The sequence below is a fragment of the Rhopilema esculentum genome, chromosome 4 (assembly GCF_057945365.1).
Source record: "Rhopilema esculentum isolate cy_ngs chromosome 4, ASM5794536v1, whole genome shotgun sequence".
Taxonomy (NCBI): Eukaryota; Metazoa; Cnidaria; class Scyphozoa; order Rhizostomeae; family Rhizostomatidae; genus Rhopilema; species Rhopilema esculentum.
Genome location: NC_142818.1, coordinates 9,598,611 through 9,618,936, shown reverse-complemented (window position 1 = coordinate 9,618,936; position 20,326 = coordinate 9,598,611). Strand labels below are relative to the sequence as shown.

Below are 20,326 nucleotides of genomic sequence, written 5' to 3'. Positions count from 1 at the left end.
ATTGCAGGCCGAAGTGCTTATAGAAAATGAATGCATTTAAGTAAGTTCCAAGCCTTTCTTCAGCAGCCACAAGTGTAAAATATTGCTTTTAAATTTACTTGCCTCTGCACGGGGTCCTTTTATGTCCTTACCAATCAAGGTAAATTAAAATTTATGCAACTCTTTTCAAGGTAGTTGGATTACAGGAAACCAAGTAGGCCACAGTTTGACCGGTTAAGCCTAAATAACCCAGAATTATTTAATTTGAGAAATCTATGAAATAGAAAGATAGCAAACTTGCCACATTTACCCAGAAGGTAAAAACTGTATGGATATCTGCACCCTTAATGTGTCAAGCTGCTACTGGAAAGTGTTATGCTGGTTGTAAATTTCAGGCTTTAAAAAATTTTTAAGATTGCAACTTTTTCTGAGCTATCATTTCTCAGGCTGCTTCCACGAAAGGGCGCCTAATATTGAAGGGTGGCGTCTTTATATTTCCCCTCAAGATTCTTGCGGCTTCTGTTCATTGGCCCTTCTATTCAAGGGGTGCTTCTATTCAAGGATAGCTTATTTGAAAAAAGCGGTAACAAAGAAGACGCACAGCTTTCGATAGAATTACAAATCTGAGCAAATGTCAAATATGTACCCGGTCCAAAGCCAACCCACCCAAAGTATTGGTGTTAAGTTGTGTTAAGACAAGAAGATAAAGTTCAATGGCAGTCATTGGATACCATGCAAAAGTGAGTTTAGATTTTCAGAACACAATTTGCGATGAAACGTTTATTGCTCAGGGCGTCAAGCAAAGTGTTTCTCTTTAAAGAAGGGGCGCTGAATAGAAGATTTACCGCCCTTAAATAATGCTCAAGTGATAAAAGTTTACTTTTCTCGTTGAATACAGATGGGGAAACTAGTTGCTAAGCTACGGGTGTTTATTGAGAGATGCAAGCAAACGCTTTGTACCCAAGGGATACTACTCAGACATTTACTTATCATAAGAAAATCGATTTGATTCTGAATTGCAATCGATTTGATTCTGAATTGCAATCGATTTGATTCTGAATTGCAATCGATTTGATTCTGATTGCAATCATCAGTCTTGATCATATTGTATTGAATTTTCATCGAATTGATTTTGATTGCAATTATTAATCGTTGTCATATTTCATCGCATTCCAATCGATTTGAATTTGATTGCAATCACCAACCGTGATCACATTGCAATCGATTTGAATTGATTGCAATCACCAGTCTTAATCATACTGCATCGTATTGCAATCGATTTGAATTTGATTGCAATCACCAACCGTGATCACATTGTAATCGATTTGAATTGATTGCAATCACCAGTCTTGACCATACTGCATCGTATTGCAATCGATTTGAATTTGATTGCAATCACCAAACGTGATCACATTGTAATCGATTTGAATTGATTGCAATCACCAGTCTTAATCTTACTGCATCGAATTGCAATCGATTTGAATTTAATTGCAATCACCAACCGTGATCACATTGCATTCGATTTGAATTGATTGCAATCACCAACCGTGATCACATTGCAATCGATTTGAATTGATTGCAATCACCAACCGTGATCACATTGCAATCGATTTGAATTGATTGCAAATGCCAATCATGACAAAACTGCATCCGATTGCATTCGATTTGATACTGATTGCAATCATCATTCTTAATCAAATTGTACCAGGTTGCAACCATCTCTCAAAGGTATGGCAGGCCATAGGTTGGATTTTTGTCGTATTTTAATGATAATGATAATTCTTTATATATTTGGCGTCTATATATTTCCCCTCAAGATTCTTGCGGCTTCTGTTCATTGGCCCTTCTATTCAAGGGGTGCTTCTATTCAAGGATAGCTTATTTGAAAAAAGCGGTAACAAAGAAGACGCACAGCTTTCGATAGAATTACAAATCTGAGCAAATGTCAAATATGTACCCGGTCCAAAGCCAACCCACCCAAAGTATTGGTGTTAAGTTGTGTTAAGACAAGAAGATAAAGTTCAATGGCAGTCATTGGATACCATGCAAAAGTGAGTTTAGATTTTCAGAACACAATTTGCGATGAAACGTTTATTGCTCAGGGCGTCAAGCAAAGTGTTTCTCTTTAAAGAAGGGGCGCTGAATAGAAGATTTACCGCCCTTAAATAATGCTCAAGTGATAAAAGTTTACTTTTCTCGTTGAATACAGTATCTCGTTGAAACGTGATCACATTGCAATCGATTTGAATTTATTGCAATCACCAGTCTTAATCATACTGCATCGAATTGCAATCGATTTGAATTTAATTGCAATCACCAACCGTGATCACATTGCAATCGATTTGAATTGATTGCAATCACCAGTCTTGATCATACTGCATCGTATTGCAATCGATTTGAATTTGATTGCAATCACCAAACGTGATCACATTGCAATCGATTTGAATTGATTGCAATCACCAGTCTTGATCATACTGCATCGAATTGCAATCGATTTGAATTTAATTGCAATCACCAACCGTGATCACATTGCAATCGATTTGAATTGATTGCAAATGCCAATCATGACAAAACTGCATCCGATTGCATTCGATTTGAATCTGATTGCAATCATCAAATTGTATCAGGTTGCAACCATCTCTCAAAGGTATGGCAGGCCATAGGTTGGATTTTTGTCGTATTTTAATGATAATAATAATTCTTTTTCCTCACTTTTTGTTTGAATGGTCATCGAAAACAATGTTTTAAATTTTACTACCATTTATAAACCGTGTTGCATTTGCAGTTTCCACTTCTCAACGAGGGGCATTGACTTGGAAATAGCAAATAATTTTTCTACCAAAACAAAATATTTCCAGGAACTTTCAGATAAGAAAGTGGGAAATCCTCCAGAGGTGGACAAGATTTTCATAAACTGATTTCCCCCTAGCTTCTCAACACAGTTGAGTTACCCTAAAGACTACTCATTCAACCCGCTCTTGCATTCCTTCCCTGACTCATCCTTGAGTGAGTTTTACTAAAGACGTCACAATTAGAATTTAAGTTCGAAATAATTTAGGATGCTAAGGATAAAAATACATTTATACCAAATAAATCTAAGGGAAAGCTCCCATAACACTTAGATACGCTCATAATCTTTTAACTAGCTTTTGTTTGGAAACATTGCTAGTTTCTTCTGTGAAACCGTCCCCCATTTTCCTTAGAAATCCCTAGAAATCCATTTTCCAAAGTGCTGTTTGACTGCTTGTGTTCTAACGTTATTTATAATAACACAATGTAGTTAATTAATCTGGAAAACTTTGCCAGTTTTTTTCAGACTTAAGACATTGTCCCATACATTTCCATTTGTATATAATTCTCTTTCTTCATTGATTGTTCGCGTATGACGTGGTTGATTTTATACCTTCTTAGCCAAACTATTGATTTTAATCATAAACCGATTTGAAGTGCAAAGTGCTAGTGCAAAAAAGCGCTGCTTACGGTCAGCCGTTGAGAAACTGTTGAGAGTTCAAATAACCAAACCTTACGCAGTTGATCCACCCTGTGGCTAGATCGCGGTTTGTTTAGTCATCCTTTCGTAAAGACGTGAAAAGCTGAGAGCGTATATCAAGAGCTCATTTGCTGTGTCTAAACTCAGAGTTCAGACCTCATCGCAGCGGACTTATGTTTCGATTCTAAACATCAAGATGGCTTCAACTTTAACAGAGAGCTCCTTTGGAAGAGCAGGTTACTATCGAATGACTCCAGAAAAACTAGAGGCGATGTTTTCCGCTTTTCTGCAGAAGGGCGATATAAAAACGGCGAAACAGCTTCTGGCATTTTGCGGAGACACAGCAAATCTCGACCGATTGGACGGGGACGGCAATTCATTGCTGCATCTTTCTTGCACCAAGGGAAACACCGAAGCAGTAAGGCTGCTTGTTTGTGAGGGTGCAAGTTTGGACTTAAAAAATTTCCAAGGCAGAACAGCTCTTCATTTGAGCTCAGCGAAATCACATGCGACGGTGACTAAGTATCTAGTGGAACATGGAGCTGATGTTATGGTTTATGACAATGGTGGGGAATTACCCCTTGATGTTGCTGGCTGCTTGGAAACTGCTTTGATACTTGTCAAAAAGATGGTTGCTTTGGGGTATAATGACCTTATTAATGATTATCTGATACCTATAAATTTTTCGAAAAACAAAATAGATGAAAGAGAGCCAAGTTCATCTCTAATCAAATCCTTGAAGGACCAGCAGAAATCCTCACCCGAGGATCTGGCAGTCAATGAGGCGTTGGAGAATCAGCAGGGCTGCCGTTTTCGATTGGAAGGCGAAGAAGATACTGAGCAAAAACAGGTCAATAAAAGAGTTGCAGACAGCGATGAACATTCGGTTTTTCCACAACAGACGCGCCGATATACCTTCCCATCTTACTTGGGATTCATGAGGCCTTCAGGATCTATCTTGAAGCGATCTATGTCCTTCTCGGGCAGCCAGAAAGCCGAAGAAACGCCTGAAGAACCAGCTGATCAGAACGGAAAAGGTGACAGAAAATCTGGAAATAGGTCAGTTACATTTCCATCGGATATTCTTTGCCAAGTGTGTATAATGGACAACGATTATAAAGACCTGAAAAGACTTATCCTGTGTGACAAAATCCAGGAACTAAACAAATTATACGCCAACGGCATAACAGCGTTACATTTGGCTGCCATTGAAAACAAATACAAATGTGCCGAGGTTCTTATTGATTGTGGTGCAGATATAGAGATGACGGATCCGCACGGATGGACGCCACTTCACGCCGCTGCATTCGCCGGTAATATCAAATGCGTCAAAGCACTTTGCAACAAGGGTGCAAATATCTGTGCAACTACGAACAATGGTGAAACTGTCTTTGATTTGGCCGTGACGGACTTGATTAGAAAATACTTGAAGATGATGACAATAAGACTTGTTATGGACGAAAAACGACATTTACAAAGAATGGACTCCGTATAAATTCCGCGTCTGTTGATTCAATATATAAATGCTTATATTAGGCTTTGATGTAAATTTTAAAATTGAAATTTTACCAGCAATAGATGTTCTGTTTTAGCATCATGTTGGCGACCCGAACAGGAATTATCCTGGGTCTCAAGTAATTTCTCTATTTATTTTGTATATTTGATCCAGTTTGACCCACTTTTGATGTTTCAAAAGGCTAAGCTTGATAACCTCTATGCAATGAAAGAGACAACCCTATGTTTGGATCGATTTTGTAGACTTTTCCCTGTAAAAATTATTAAAAAGCTGTGCTTTTGTTACACGTTAAAAAATTGTTTAAGGACTTTCACAGAAAGGCCTTAAAAGTCAACTGAGAGTATAAACAGAGAAAAATTGTTCAACTATTTGCTGTAATTCCCCCTTTCTAGATTACTGCGTTTTCCTCACGGCAATGATTCATCACAATACTATATTGTTTTTTGTGGTCTTTGCCTTGAACCCGTTAACCTTTTAGATTCTTTTCTTGCCTATAAGATGTGTCGAATTACGAGCTTCTCTGTAGACCTCTCCTGACCTAAAAACCCTAACCAATCGCAGCCCTTTTCTTGTGCTTTGTCATGTAAGTAGCTGATTTTATCTCAGTACTTTTCTAAACAATGTTCCCCTTGGTAAATAATATTTTTTCAGAATACAATCTAATTTATAACCTGGTTGTTTTCTGCATTCTTGTCTCTGATTATATGGTGAAGCCTGGATGATTTATGGTTTATACGATGGAGCAGGGGTGAATTTCATATTTGGCAAACAGGGTATAAGCTGGGGTGAAAATGGTTCGGTGGCGCAGATCTGCAAACTAAAATGACGTTCTTTAGGTAAAAAACAAAATGCGACAAAACTGTTTCTAGCAAGTGCTTGAGCCATTTGAGAAGACACATTTCGTATTAGTTGAAAAACGTATATTATAAACATATTTCTTGGATTTGCCGACAGAAAACCACATTGTATCACCCTTTTCAACCCTGTTGTTAATGACTTTAGTTAATAAAGAACATTTATTTGTAGATGGCTAAACTTGCACTAGCTGGGGCAGGTATCGTTGCTGAAACTGATAATGTTGACATCAGCGCCAATCCGTAACATTGCTTCGTGCATTCTTTAAGGGAGGGGTTCTCTCAGAAAACCAATGTATCAATTGTCTGACCTCAAAGTCAGCATAATCTATCCTGTAAGCATATCTTCATCTCCTCATTAATTTCTTCCAGGTGATACTTTGCAAGTTATAACCTATATGGACTCATTGCTGTGCCCTGTTTAAAAGATCTAAATTTTGAACTCCACCCCTTGAGAAATCACGGATTTCATGACATAGGATACTTCTTTATAGAAAATTCAATATCATAATTCTTCACATAATTCTTTTCTTGACCTTATCGTAATCATTTGTCTATGTTTACAGCCTATAATATATCAAAATTAGTCATTTTGCTGAGAATATCTTTATATTTCTTAATTGTGTTAATGAGTTAGTCTTGTGCCAGGATACAGAAAAGAAACTACAGGCATTCAATCTTGTAACAGAAAAGCTTAAATGATAAGAAATTGCTTGTCTTATGAATTTATAGACTGGCCTTACTGCCTTGCTTCCTCGTTTTTTTTCTCTTTCTCTTTTATTCTTTGTCCTCTGAGTGAAGATTTAATGTTACTATAATAATGTCACATCTATGGATTCTTTTACCAACAAATAATCATAGTAAATTATAGCTGAATTGTAATGTAGACTTTTAGAGTTACGCATTGCGTATGAAGCAGTGACGACAACGTTATAAATACATTCATACATACATATTTATTTTATTGGGAGGTTTGTTTACTGGCAGCTAAGCAAGCTGATGTGGACCTCCTGTCTGCTAGACAAACACAGATAATATCATACAACAAAAGTGAAGACATTTGACCTATTTCCATTGTTTCGATTAAAGTTAAATATATATAAAATCAGAATCTTTCTTTAAAAATTGTCCCATTCCTTTAGTAAATGAAATGGCATTTGTCTTCTTTTGTTCATATTAAGGATATTTTTTTAACGTTTCAATGGTCGAATTCTTCTTTTCCTCGCTTAATGGATTCCACAACTTAGGACCTCTAAAGGAAATTGAGTTTCTGTCAATTTCTGCTCTGTACCTAGGAATCCTGAGTGTATGATTCAACCGGCTACTGTGTCTTTCCGTTTTTGATTCAAAAAGCAAATCGAAGGAAGCTAGCAGGCTTTTTAGTTTGTACTTTTACATGAACATGAGGATTCTTCTTTTATTTTGGTAGCTTAAAGAGTCACATTTTGATGCATTCAACACCTCACTGTCTTTCACAATTGGTGGAATCCTCTTAATGACTCTTGCAGCTTGTACATGGATGTTCTCTAATTCTTCAAATAGGCTTTCACTGATTTCTTAACTTTGTCACTTTTGCACCAAATGATTTACGAGTCGATTCAATTTGGGGTTCCATGTCAATTTGCTGTTATGTTGATCAATGCTCTATCCGATCAATGTCTTATTTTTTAGGTAAATTAGGCTATTGAGGCTTAGTAGAAATGCAGGGCCCACGCCACAAAGGAGAGGGGGCAGGGGGCCACGACCTTCCCCACCTTTTTGCTAAATAAAAGACTAAATACATTTTAAAGTATTTATAAAGTTAAACCTTTAGATTAAAAGAATTAGGTCTGGAGGGGGAAGAGGAAACATTCTTTACATAGCTGGACCCTCTAGTTTAAGAAAAGTGGGGCGGGCCCTGAAATTTAGGCAGTCGATACAAAAACTGTGTCTTTTTGCTGTGGGTTGAAGGCTCAGAATCATTACAGTTTTCCATTTTGCATAGAGTTTTCCAAACCACCAGGGCCATGCTTATCAGACAATTTACCAAAGCTTGCCCAATAAATTACCTGCTTGTTCCCAAAGATTGCCACGAAATATGTTTATGCAAATATATGTTGTTAATTTTTTGAATCAGAGCATTTGCAAGGTGCTGAATTCTGATTCAACCCTGGACCCTATCGCCCATGGCTTGTTATTGCAGGATTTTTGCGACCTCTATTTGTCCCGGTTTATTCCAAAAAATCTTAATGATAGGCAAACTTGAGACACACTCTTAAGACAGTGGCTCCTTCTAATATTTCTTAGGTTGCATTAGAAACTGTTGAAATCTGCCTCCGCCCAATACTTCAATGCATTAAATAATCACGGGGATGTTGATTTATGTTACAGACACGGAGGTGGGAGCTCAGTTTAGGAGGAGCGTAAGTTAAAAGGCTAAAAAGCTTGTTTTTCTCGAGTAACGAGATGTTTGTTTAAAGGATTGTCAAAATGCTCGAATTACAAAATGCTCGGTTTATGCGAGTTTTTTCAAAATATTCTTTCAAAGTTTTTTCGAGTTTTGCATTTGGTCTCAATTTTTGGCTACATCGGCAGTTGTAAACAGAAAACAGTTTCAGTTAACTTATTTGGTCTTTTCGTAAGAAAGCAACGCAAAATGGGCAATGCCGTTAGTTTCCAGAGCGTCGCACTGGGCAGGCCAAGATTCCTCAAACTAGTCATTTCATTTTCCCACTATTGAAGGAAACGACTTCAATAACCACCAGTATGTAAGATAACATTGATTATTGCTTAAAGTTCGCAGAAAGTTCGAACAAAAAATGCGGATTGTTAGGAGATTGTTAAGGGACCTGAAATTTTTGTTCGAATGAGTAAAAGTTCAAAATCCACGAGTTCTAAATAGACAGTAGTATCAAAGTGAAATCGCAGTTAGTTTTGACATTAATTTTGACACCTTGCAAAACTGTTTCTCGAAAGGAAGGCCAAAAGTTTTTTGGTCCGAAGTTTGTTGTTCTTAAAAGGTGCATTCTCACTTGTTGTTGCTTTGTGTCTTTTTCAATAATTTTATGCCTTCCTTCGATAATACATCTCCCAATAGTGTACCGGTGCTCCGTTATTTGAGACATGCGCCGAACTTAACCTGAAAAGATTATTTCTGCATCAAAGGCTTTACTTTAATGACATTGACAATTTCATGCTTGATCAGGAATTCAAGATTCAGCATAAACTGGCTGGGGTGGTCTTACTTAGTATCATATGTATATTCTTCAGAGATATTGGTGATAATTGTTTGTTGTTTATGATGAATGCTGTATTAACGATACTTGTAGAAGCATGAATTTGATCTATATTCAGGTGATTAGTCAGATTGGGTCAAAGAAGCAGTTAAAATAATCATGAATCCTTAAAGCTCCTTATGGTATACAAGCGAAGTATCGTGCTCTAACGCACTTCCCACAGAGTAAGAAAAGTGACATCCAATTCCTCTTGACAGCCCAAAAGTTGTTAGATTTTTCAAGTAATTGTCGGGCTGTGACTTGAAATGCTCGTTTTTATTACTGTTTAAAAGTATATTTTCTGTATTAAAATAGAAAACTGTTTTATCTTTCTTTGACATTTCTGAGAACAAAATCCAATGTATCTCTCTCTCGATTTTTAGCCTCCTTATTTGGAAACTCTGTTACCGCTAAGATTTTAAAAAATGCGCCTAGAAAATGGGTAGAGTTGATTCCATAGGCAGGCAGTAAGTGTAATCGAGTCGATTTTAGTCTTACCTGACAACAACTTGACCCCAAAAAATTGATTCTTTAGTCCCTCACAATTTCAAAACAGTTTCATTTTTGAAAATTGGTCTTATAGAGTGAAGTTATTGTTGTTTTAGGTTGGCGGATTCGATGTTTTTTGATGGATTTTTTTTAGATTATTTGTACTGATATAGTTTCAGAAATATGTTAGATAACGGGCTATGCTTGAAACGTCGTTAATTATTTTAAAAAAAATTTCCTGGTACAATTTACCTTCATTGATCGTTATTTAAATTCATCATATTGTACCGCACGCATTTTAGTATATTTATGGAATCTTTATGTTATTTCTGGTTCACAAAATGGAAAGGAATATTTTGACAATAACATATTCAATTGGCTGTTGCACTTAAACTTTAAAGCTATTTAAAGCCAAATTCGGAACATGAACGAAGTCGCAACGGCCCAAGAAACTTTTTAGAATGAACAATGGTTACCAAGGATACCATGTTACTAAAGGATGATGTCAGTGCATGCTTATAAGGAGAGGGAAATTTGTACCGTTCCATGCAGTAGCTTATGAAGGTTCAATAATGATTTGAATTGCCAGGGCAACCAATGTTCAAAGTTTAAAGCTTGGAAGCGATATTCCTTTTTCAGATGAAAAATCTTTCTTGCCATAGCAATGATGAACATTTTATTAGGCTTTAAGTTAGAGCTTTCAGGCAGCGTTGCTAAACTTTGAAAAAAAAAAGCGAATAAGCTCTAACCCTCATAAAGAAATTCCCGCAATTACAAGCTCCCCTTGGCTAAATCGAAGGACCATGGTAGTTGGCGAAATCAGCACTTGTTTCCCTTGAATTTTGTAAAAAAACTGTCACTGTCCTTTTTCATTCCATCTTCCCGCCCTTTTTCCTATTTTTCTGGTCATGTGGTCCAGTATTCTACTAAGAAGGAGCTAGCCTCGTTTCCGATTATTTCCTGCTAGCCAATCGGATAGCAGTTGTTTGAAATATAGCTATCTGATTGGGCAAAATGCTACATGTGCAGTTATTTTGAAATCGTCGTTGAACTTAGTTTTTAAACAGAGGCGTTGCGAGAAGACTGGATTTGTTGTGCTGTTGAAAATTCAAATTCTGTTTAAAGCTTATTTTGCTGGACGATGGAGGTTGATTCTGATTATGAGTTTAATGCGCCAAAATATATCGACTTCTTGTCAAATGAACCCGAAAATGAACAGATTGACACCTGGTTTGGTGAGTATATGAAATTTGGAGTGGTTAGTGGATTCTGGTTTCTCGCGCGTTTCTCGATTGATTGTAGTCTCCTTTTTACCTTGATCTAAAGACTTTTCTATATGACTTCACTGCTAAGATGACGATCTTGTTGAAATGTAGCCTGAAGCTCATTGAAGTCTTCGCTTAGTGATCACAGTAATTTTTTTTGTGGAACCTCATTATTTTCAGTTGATTCAAAAAAACTAGGCCTGCAACGTCTTTGTTACCAAAACACATGCACCAAGCTCGATCGTATAACCAATTAATCCTGATACTTGTCAAGCTATCAATGATGAATTGTTAATTTCGTTTGAAGTCCATGGCTTTCTTTTGAAGAATATTGCACATATTTCTAGCGCTTATCTGAAGATACCAATTGACACGACCTAGGCCACTACCACCACCATGTTTTGTATACGAGAGTCTTCACAAAGCTAAATAGCGATATACTAGCTGATTAAAATTACTTTTGATTGAAGATGATTAGAAGATGATTGAAATTATTTTTGAGATGAACAAGGTCGAACAAATTTTTCATTTTATGGATTTAGAAATTTAGACTTTGTTAGGATAAGAGAGAGTGGGGCAAGAGGGCGCGAATTTTCTTGAAATGTCGCTAGTTTTCCATTGACAGATCGATCAACACACCGAGGCTTGCAGCTGCTTGTTGTTTGTGACTGGTTCAAAGTATCTTGTGATAATGTCTTTTTCCTTTAGATGAGAATCCAGATGGTCATGAAGGTGGGATAAGATTTAGCCAAGTCCCCTACATTGCTCAGCATTTTAATTACCAGGCGGCCACACAAGCTATTTCAGCTGCACTAACTGCCACGGATGGCTTTGAAGGAGTTTCCAGAGATGAAACAGCTCAAAATGAAAGTAACTGCAAATCAAATCAAAACATTGAAAATCAAGTATCTCATGTCGAATCGGATAACACACAAAGTATGGTTATTTGCCAGGAACAGCAGGATTTAGGTAACGCTAAAGAAAATACACCAGACAATTCGAGCGAGAATAGTCTTGGCAATGACGCAAATAAGGAGGATAGTGGCAGAAATAAAATCATCGAGGACCAACAATTGAAACACAGTGAAGATGAGGCTATGAAGAAGAAAAGTGTAAAAAGGGCAACAAGGTATTAAATTAGTTTGTTACTGTTTTTATTAGTCTATTTTTATATGCTGGACTGATAGCTCAATCAAAATGGCATAATGATATAATGAGTTGTGAAAAGAAATTATAAATGGTTTTGATTCATTTTTACTATGTTTGCGAACAATTTTCTAATAACAGTGACTTTTTATGATAAATAGGTTTTCTGATTACCTGTTTCATTTTGACTTATAGGTCTTGTACACCAGATCAAAAGAAAAGGACACCAATCTCCGCGTTGAGGAAAAGAAAGCATTCATGGAATCAAAATGCATCCACTGAAAAAGCAAAGAAACCTGGTAATGGTGATGTTGTTGAAGAGAAGAAACCAAAAATGGAAATGAAAAAACCTTTGATAACAATGCCAAATACTCCATCTTTTCTAAGGTATTGTTGTATTTTTCAGAGCCTCAGAGTTTGTTTTCTTATTTCCATTGGCTATCCTTACTTATAGGAAAATATAATTGGTTCGACCAAGCAACATTGTTTTGTAAAAATGAGCTGACTTTAGGTACAAGCCACTCTCTATTTCCCAGAAAAATCAATTGTAAGTAACTTGTTCAAAGTCAATATATAAAGAGTTTAAAATTGTTCTGACATTGCATTATCAACTTGAAGTTCTTACTTAGTGCCATTCAGAATATGTTAAGCCTGTTATTACAGTATGATCACTATGTAATACACTCATTTTTGCTTATAAGAAACTGGCTGTAAGAAACAAGTACTGGACAGTCAGAAAAAATTAAGTTTTAGAATTTTGAAACTTAGAAACTGGAGTACTCAACATCGACTTTTGTTTCTTTTAATAAAAAATAAGTGTAGACCGACCATCTGTTATCTTTATTAAAGGCATAATCCATCAAGAGGATATACTCAAATAAGCTGAGAAATGATCATTGTGCCACAATAATATTGTTGGTTCGAAACTGATCACACAAAGTTGCCCCATACTGATTTGGCAAACAGTTTTTGCAAAAGTCAGTTGTAAACTATGACTTCCAAAATCACACAGCTTACCTGATCACATCAAAAGAAAAGGACCCCCTGCTTATTTACCATGATTCCTTTGAAATCAAATTTAAGGATCTTTGAGATTCCTTCTTAGTCAGAAATGTGCTTTTAAATTTGAAATGTTAGCTGCCTACAATATTACCAAAAATTTGATTGTCAAGATCATTAAAAAAATTCATCATTTCTATATTTAAGTTCTTTTAGAACTTTTTCACTTTGCAATTTGAATGCTTTAATCTAACTTTATTGAACAGGAGATTGAGGGGTAAAAACAGCAATGTTAAAAAGACAAGTGACGCACTTGAAATAGAAAGAATCAAAGCATTGCAAAATGAGATGAAGAAAAAACTGAAGAGCAATGAGACATTCTTGCAAAAAGCTCTAGCACCTCAAGCAGTCATGCAAACCAAACGTGCCACAGAAGTGACAAAAACAATTGAATTCAATTTTGCCACTGATGCAAGAATCAAACAGCATCCAATGAAAACAAGATCAGATGCTTCAGATAATGAGAAGTTTACGGATCAACTGCGCAAACATCCTCCATCACCAGTAAGTTGTTTTTATTTGCTGTGTATGACTGTTTCCATTCGTTTCTGTCTTTTTTGTTTTCTTCCTTCCTGTTATAAGATTGCTGGGGTTTTTTTATAATTTGTTGGCAGGTGTTTTTCTTGAAGATAAACATCTTGTTTTCATAACATGACCCTTCCAAGAAGTATTATTCTGTTGTGGCCACAACCATGAATCCTCTTCAGAAGAGTTACTTAATTAAAACCCTCTGTTTATATTTCTAGCACATCACAATGATTGTAAATTTTTTAAATTGTAAAAATAGCTAGGATTTGTCTAAAGCTTCTTCTGGGGTCCTTTTTATTCCCAATATTCACTTTGTCTCAATTTACAATCAGAATAACAACAATGTTTTGTGTTTAATCTAGAAATTCAAGAACAGAAAGCCAACAAAACCACAACCATTCAACTTTTCAGCTGGAGTGAAGCCAGGGAAATCAGACCAAACTGGAAAATGGAAATCAGTTGCAACAGCAGTTAATGAATTCCAGAATAAGACTCCAGAAAGGTGAGTCCTATTTAGTAATAATACCAGGCCAAGAAATCTTACAAAAATATTGCACAACAAAGCGATTTTAAAGTAAAAAGCCAAAAATCAGTCTGTGTTACCAGCCAAATCAAGTTATAAATTGACCTATGCAACAAAGAAGCTTTTCATGTCTGGTCACATGATTTATAAATTGCCAGGAGCTTTTTGCTTAACTCTGTGGTATTGCTTCTGAAGGCAATAAATCAGTGTATACAGAGAATGATAAAATGTTTTTTTCTCTATGTATGCATATAGCTGGCTAAAATTTCAAATGAGTTCCAACTACAGAAATTTGTTTGATGGTAGAATTGTTCAGATGATGCATGTAGATTGAAACATCAAGAAACATACTTAGCAAAGACTCTAAAACAGAACTTTTTTATAAATATGATATTCATAGATTTTTTGTCTCCTAATTTGTTTTCTAATATTTTTATTTTTATTATCATTAGATGCAAATGATGCTAAAGCAACATTTTTATACAAGTCATATGCAATATTTAAATTTAGCATAAAAAATAAAAGGAAAACGAAGGTCACTTGAAAAAAGTAATGCCACACATCAAAACTTAATGTAAAGGGAAAAACATTTTGCTGTGTATTCATCAAATCATCATGCACTTATCTAAACGTTTTGATGAAAAACCAATCCTTTTTACGTCAGATGGAGATCACGTCCTACAAATATGCAGAACGTTGGCCCCCAAATGAGCGATAAATGCAAAACAAAGATGGAATTGACCCACCCTAAAACGCCCCAGCTTGTGACAAAAGGCCGTTCAAGACCCGTGTCAACTGTCAGTCAGGCGGAAATCGAAGAGAAGATCGCAGAGGAGGTTTCAACGTTAGTATTGCCAGTCACTGTTTCCCTTCTACGCATTGTCTCGTATTTTGAACACTCCTCGCCAAATTATTACCAACTATTGATAATTGGTCAAGGACAAGGATCATAAAGCATTTAGTTTAGCCACATTTTCATTCAAAAGAAGAACAAATTTCCTGGACAGCACTTTTATCAGTTTCCAATTTTTTTCCAGCTTTAAATTCAAAGCGACAGAGTTCAACCACAAGTTGGTCGAGATGAGTGGTATGTACGGAGTCGAGCCAATCAAGCACTTACCTGTGACTGAGGTGAAACCCTTCAGCTTCAATTCCGATGCGAGGCTGGAGCATCGCAAGAAGCACGAGGAAGAGAAGAAAAAGGAAGAATTGACCAACAAACAGCAAGAGCGGGAACACGTGGAGAAAGTGTGTATTGTTGCCTTGTTGTTGCGATTGCTTGATTCGGTGGCATAATCCTGTTTAGCCATATTTCTAATCATTTCTATTTTTATTAGTGACAACAGATAATCAATAGATAACTGAAAAATATAATCTGTTTTTTCCTTTTAGAGAAATTCATCCCTCGATTCAAACCCGGCTAAGAAACGACCCAAAGTAACGGAACCGAAACCGTTCAGTTTTGAGTCTAGGGACAAAGAAATGTTTCAGAGAAAACAGGAAAAGATTTTGAAAATCTACGAAGATGAAGAGAAGGTAGGTGGAAAATAGAGAGAAGTGCATATCGTGCTTATTATTCTTCTAAAAGACACCTGCATTTTTGCTCTTATCTGTATACAAGTGCTTCAATGGTTGGCTGCAACTCGTACTTGAAGTTGGCTGCAACTCGTACTTGAAGTTGGCTGCAACTCGTACTTGAAGTTGGCTGCAACTCGTACTTGAAGTTGGCTGCAACTTGTGAAAATTCAACTATTGTGTCCTAGTTTTACAGTAACAAAAATGACAGCATAGTTTCTTTCTCAATAGTTTGTATTTACCCCATAAATAAAAAGTGTTCATAAAAGAAAACCGAAAAACCTATTTCATCGTAATTCATCGTAATTCAAGGTATTGTTTCGGGAGAAACAAAAACAAAATTATATCTTCCGATGAATTACGTTCTATTAGGATTCTTTAGGATAGGCAGCTTTTATATAATTTGGTCGTTATATAACGGCAACAACCTTAGTAAGTTACGTCGAAATACATTATATGAAAACGAGCCTAAGAAATTCTGTTCATCTCAAATCGATAACAAGCTCGTGTTTCAATTTTTCGCTATTCCTTCGCCGATTATAACAGTGGCTCACAACGGCCAATGAGCACTCTTTTGTAAAGGCACGCTTTCTTATTTCCACGATACATATAGCTAAAATGTGTAAGTTAGTTCAGTTGTATTTCTCTGCTTTGTGATCTGCGCACGCGGTTTGCTATCCATATTCACTGATATGTCTTCTTTGAAGCATTGCAATTAGAATACTGTGTAATTAGGTTATTTTCCTCTCGACCATCCGCCATCTTTACTAAATAACAACGTGGAAAATAATTATAGTGGAAGAAAAGGTGTGTCATGGAAATAAATAACTATGCCGTGAAAAGGGACTTTTTGAGAATACATATAACTCTGTCGAAATTTTATGTAAACTGATGCAACATTGCCTCTTTTACAGGCTAGAGAGTTCCATGCACAGCCTCTTCCAAACCTTTCTCCAGATCTAATACCAGTAAAGTTAGGAAAACACACGGAAGTTGCTGCTTTCAACTTGGCAACCGACGAGCGCGGAAACTTAAAACAGGAGAAATGGAACGCCCAGGTACTGCTTGCACTTTTCTCCTTGAATGCATTGCTAAAGGCATCAGATTCTTTAACATTTAACAAGTGGGGTGACGGTACTAGATTGTTTTGTTACAGCTAAATTATGGCACACAATAGCAAAACGATGACACATTTTGCTGAAGTATGCTTTTCGACCTATTTTCCACAAAGTATAAATTCTCTTTAAACTCAAAATGTGATTAAAGACTTATGAATGAAGTATGCCACAGTTTTGCTCTTCTGTCACTTACGTTTTGTTACCAGTACTTTGTAGCGTTTCAGTGAATGTCCACTAAGCACGGTACAGCTTCTCCAAAGGAGAATTAGAATACTTTAAGTTTTACATCTGCATTGTTGAAGACGAAAGATCCACGCAACAATACGTAGCTGTGGCAGGCTGATTTTAAATAATGCTTGATAGTGAAATTATTGAACAAGTTCTACGGAAACCAGACTATATAAACTGTTTATTTGTGTTTAGAGTGGTGAAAATTTCTATTAATAATGGTAACTGTTCAATGATTTCGGCACGTTGTGTTCCGTTCGTTAGATTCTTGCAGAGAAACTGGGACTAGTTGATTTATCATTGGTATTTTCTTCTTAGGTTGACCAAGAGATGGCTGCAGTGAAAGAGAAGTCAAGTTTTAAAGCCCGACCTTGCACCGTTATCCACAAGGAAGGGTTCAAGCCAAAGCCAGTCGCGAAACCGTTAGTAGAAATAAGCGAGTTTAAACTTAACACGGGAGAAAGGTCGAAGAAAAGAGAGAGTTATGAAATAATGAAAAGAGAAATGCAAAGAATAAAAGAAGACGAGATGCAACAGGTTTTAAAAGAGAGAAAGGAGGAAGAAGAACGGCAATTTGCTCTCCTCAGGAAACAAACTATTCACAAAGCAAATCCTGTCAGGAATTTTGGGGACTTTGAAGTGAAGCCGAGCGAAAAACCATTAACTATGGCAATGACGCCTAATTTCGAGACCAAAAAACGATTTGGCAAGCTGTCGAGAGCTTGAAGATGCAGCATGCCACTCACATTAAAATCATATAGAGCAGCTACGCGATCGAATTGTCTATTGTATTATATAACTCTTGTTTCAATCGAACACAGCTGCATGTTATGAAAATATATGTATCATATTTTTTTGATTCGTTGAATATCTATGTGGGAAGTCGTTGTAATTTAAAGAGTAATCCATTCTCATTTCAGTTGTGAATGCACCACTGCATATTCCGCTATTATCTTTTCCAATAATCAAAGTAAGGCTTGTAAAGATTCACCGTTGTATGATAATTTCACCCATCCTGTGATATTTTTTAACTCTTTAACTGCGAAATAATAACTGTCAAAATGTTTTGATTGGCATTCATTTTTGAGCAAATAAACCAGGTTTTTACTCTCTTCCTCACTATTTGCAAGAAGCTTAAATTATAAGTTAGTTGCTTTTCAACAACGAAATCTTATATTGCCTTTGTTTAAATGAAACAGTAATTTTGGCTGTTTTAACATATTGTTTAGGGATCTTATGTATTCTGCAACGCGCGTTAGAAGATAGTTTTATTTATCGTCTTTTAATTCTTATCCATGAAATAACATGATTTTTCAGTCCTGTGTGATTATCATTGGTGTGTTTCTTGTTACCTTGATTGGAAAATAATACTGAACTAATTATTAACGCTTTCTGTTTTAAAATTTATACAAAGTGACCTCAACACCTATTAACGAAAAAGCACTTCTACAGAACTTAAGGGTATTTACAATAAACTTCGGCGAAATTATTTTGGACGTAGTTTTGAAATTCGAGCAAATAAATTTCCGGACAAATGATGACCAGTTTTTTGGATGTTGAAAGCAAAACCACAACAAGTTATTGATTCATGCATATACTTTTAGATTGTTATTAAACTCTTAAGAAATTCGGATAAATCCCCGAGTATCTGAGCTTGAAAAAATGTTTTTTAAAACTTTTGAATATAGAACTTGCTCAAAGTTTTAGTTTCTTGTGAAAAATATTCGTATTTGAACTAACCATCTCAGGTCTCCCTCCGAGGTCAAAGTTTCTAAAATAGATAGAAAAAAATTAAAAAAGTACAATTTCTTCTTTTACGTTAATATTTTTTGTCACTTGTTTAAAGGTATATGTGCTAATATTTCTTAAAATTTTAAATCTTCAAAAAGGGTCTTCTTGCCAAGCTCGAGGCCAGGAGAAACGTTCTGGCTGGGGTAAAGCCACAAACGGTAAGATAGTCTATAAACCCAATTATACTATTCTTATCCATCTTAGCCCCACCCCCTCCCCCAGCGCCCTTCCGGCCTCTGGTCCGCTTCTGGCTGAAGTTATGATATCAGGCATTCCTCGAAGGCAAAGACACTGCTGAGTCAGATAAGACGGAAAAAGAAGAAGAAAGTGAGGGTGTCTTTGAAAGATGATGAGAACGATGATATTATTTGTTTGTACTGCCATTCCCATTATCTTTGAAGAATAACTGTTTTCAAAAATTTTCCTTCAGGAAATTCTACATAAAGTCATGTCTTTCAGAGATTCGATTTGTCCTTGCTCTTAAGGATTATACCAAAGACTATTTTCATGAAAAGTGCTATTTATAGTGTGAAACAATGTTTGAAACAATTGATGAGATTGTGTGGAACCCCGATATAACGAACGTCGGGTATAACGAACTTACCAGTATAACGAACTGAAGGTCTGGTCCCTTGGATTCTGCCTGGCAAATTCCTTACAAATTCTCTCGGTATAACGAACTCCGAGTATAACGAACTCTCGATATTACAAACCAAATTTTGGGTCCCTTCATCATAATTATTCTCGATATGACGAATGTGACATAAATTTTTCATTTTTTATGCTTTATTGTTTTCGGTTTTCATTTATCACTTTCTCTTGGGGGGAAATCGTCATTGTCATCGGCAAAATATGCTTATGAATCATTTCAAGCACTGGCTGATAGACTCAAAGCATTAGATTAAAGTTTGAAAAGTCTGAAATAGCTGCGAATAAGTACATTGACACTAACGAACACTTTCTTACATATGAGACATGAGTGATGACAAAATTTTATTGGGAGACCCAAATTGAATGTGAATAGAAATACACAATTAAAGATGTGAAGTACTCGAAGACGTCATTCGGCCGCTAACTAGAAGTGAAGTGATCTAGCTTTGCCAAACTCTTGGTCCCAAATTATAAGAGAAACATAAAGATTTTCATTTTTGATGACTAACCATTATAGGTATTTGAATTCAGCTTGGTTTTGTGGAGTGAAATGGTCACAGAATTTGGAGATAGCCTAAACAAGCCTACCAAAAGTATCTTTAGGCGTGTACTTCGAAAAGACCTAAAAACGTTTTCTCCCGGTTTAACGAACTCCCGATATAACGAATTTTTTCTAGTTCCCTTCAGAGTAGGTTATATTGGGATCTCACTGTTTTAAATACATGATTTCGATTTGTTGACAGGATCTTTTACTTTATTTTACATTATGCGTGTTTATGTAACGCAGCTGCTGCTCCATTTCAAAACATCTAGAAAATGGTATTTCTATGAAAAGTTTGTATAAAAAAGCGTTAGCCGAA

The 20,326-nt window shown here is 36.1% G+C and overlaps 2 protein-coding genes across 2 annotated transcripts; both read left to right on the top strand.

Annotated features, from left to right (window-relative positions):
• Positions 1 to 3,577: 3,577 nt before the first annotated feature.
• Positions 3,578 to 5,655, top strand: LOC135691003 (uncharacterized). The gene has a single exon (XM_065208718.2). It carries the CDS (start codon positions 3,666 to 3,668, stop codon positions 4,962 to 4,964), a length of 1,299 nt encoding a protein of 432 aa, XP_065064790.1. The 5' UTR covers positions 3,578 to 3,665; the 3' UTR covers positions 4,965 to 5,655.
• A 4,967-nt stretch (positions 5,656 to 10,622) lies between these two features.
• On the top strand, positions 10,623 to 18,354 carry LOC135691001 (targeting protein for Xklp2 homolog). The gene is made up of 10 exons (XM_065208713.2): positions 10,623 to 10,817; positions 11,556 to 11,976; positions 12,189 to 12,380; positions 13,259 to 13,556; positions 13,943 to 14,082; positions 14,768 to 14,947; positions 15,141 to 15,351; positions 15,496 to 15,639; positions 16,593 to 16,736; positions 17,343 to 18,354. Exons 1-10 carry the CDS (start codon positions 10,724 to 10,726, stop codon positions 17,748 to 17,750), a joined length of 2,232 nt encoding a protein of 743 aa, XP_065064785.2. The 5' UTR covers positions 10,623 to 10,723; the 3' UTR covers positions 17,751 to 18,354.
• The last annotated feature ends 1,972 nt before the right edge of the window (positions 18,355 to 20,326 follow it).

Coding starts and splice junctions, on each gene's coding strand:
- LOC135691003 (XM_065208718.2), top strand. CDS start 3,666: ATGGCTTCAACTTTAACAGAGAGCTCCTTTGGAAGAGCAGGTTACTAT.
- LOC135691001 (XM_065208713.2), top strand. CDS start 10,724: ATGGAGGTTGATTCTGATTATGAGTTTAATGCGCCAAAATATATCGAC. Junction 11,977..12,188: donor AGTGTAAAAAGGGCAACAAG/GTATTAAATTAG, acceptor TTTGACTTATAG/GTCTTGTACACCAGATCAAA. Junction 15,352..15,495: donor AGCGGGAACACGTGGAGAAA/GTGTGTATTGTT, acceptor TTTTCCTTTTAG/AGAAATTCATCCCTCGATTC.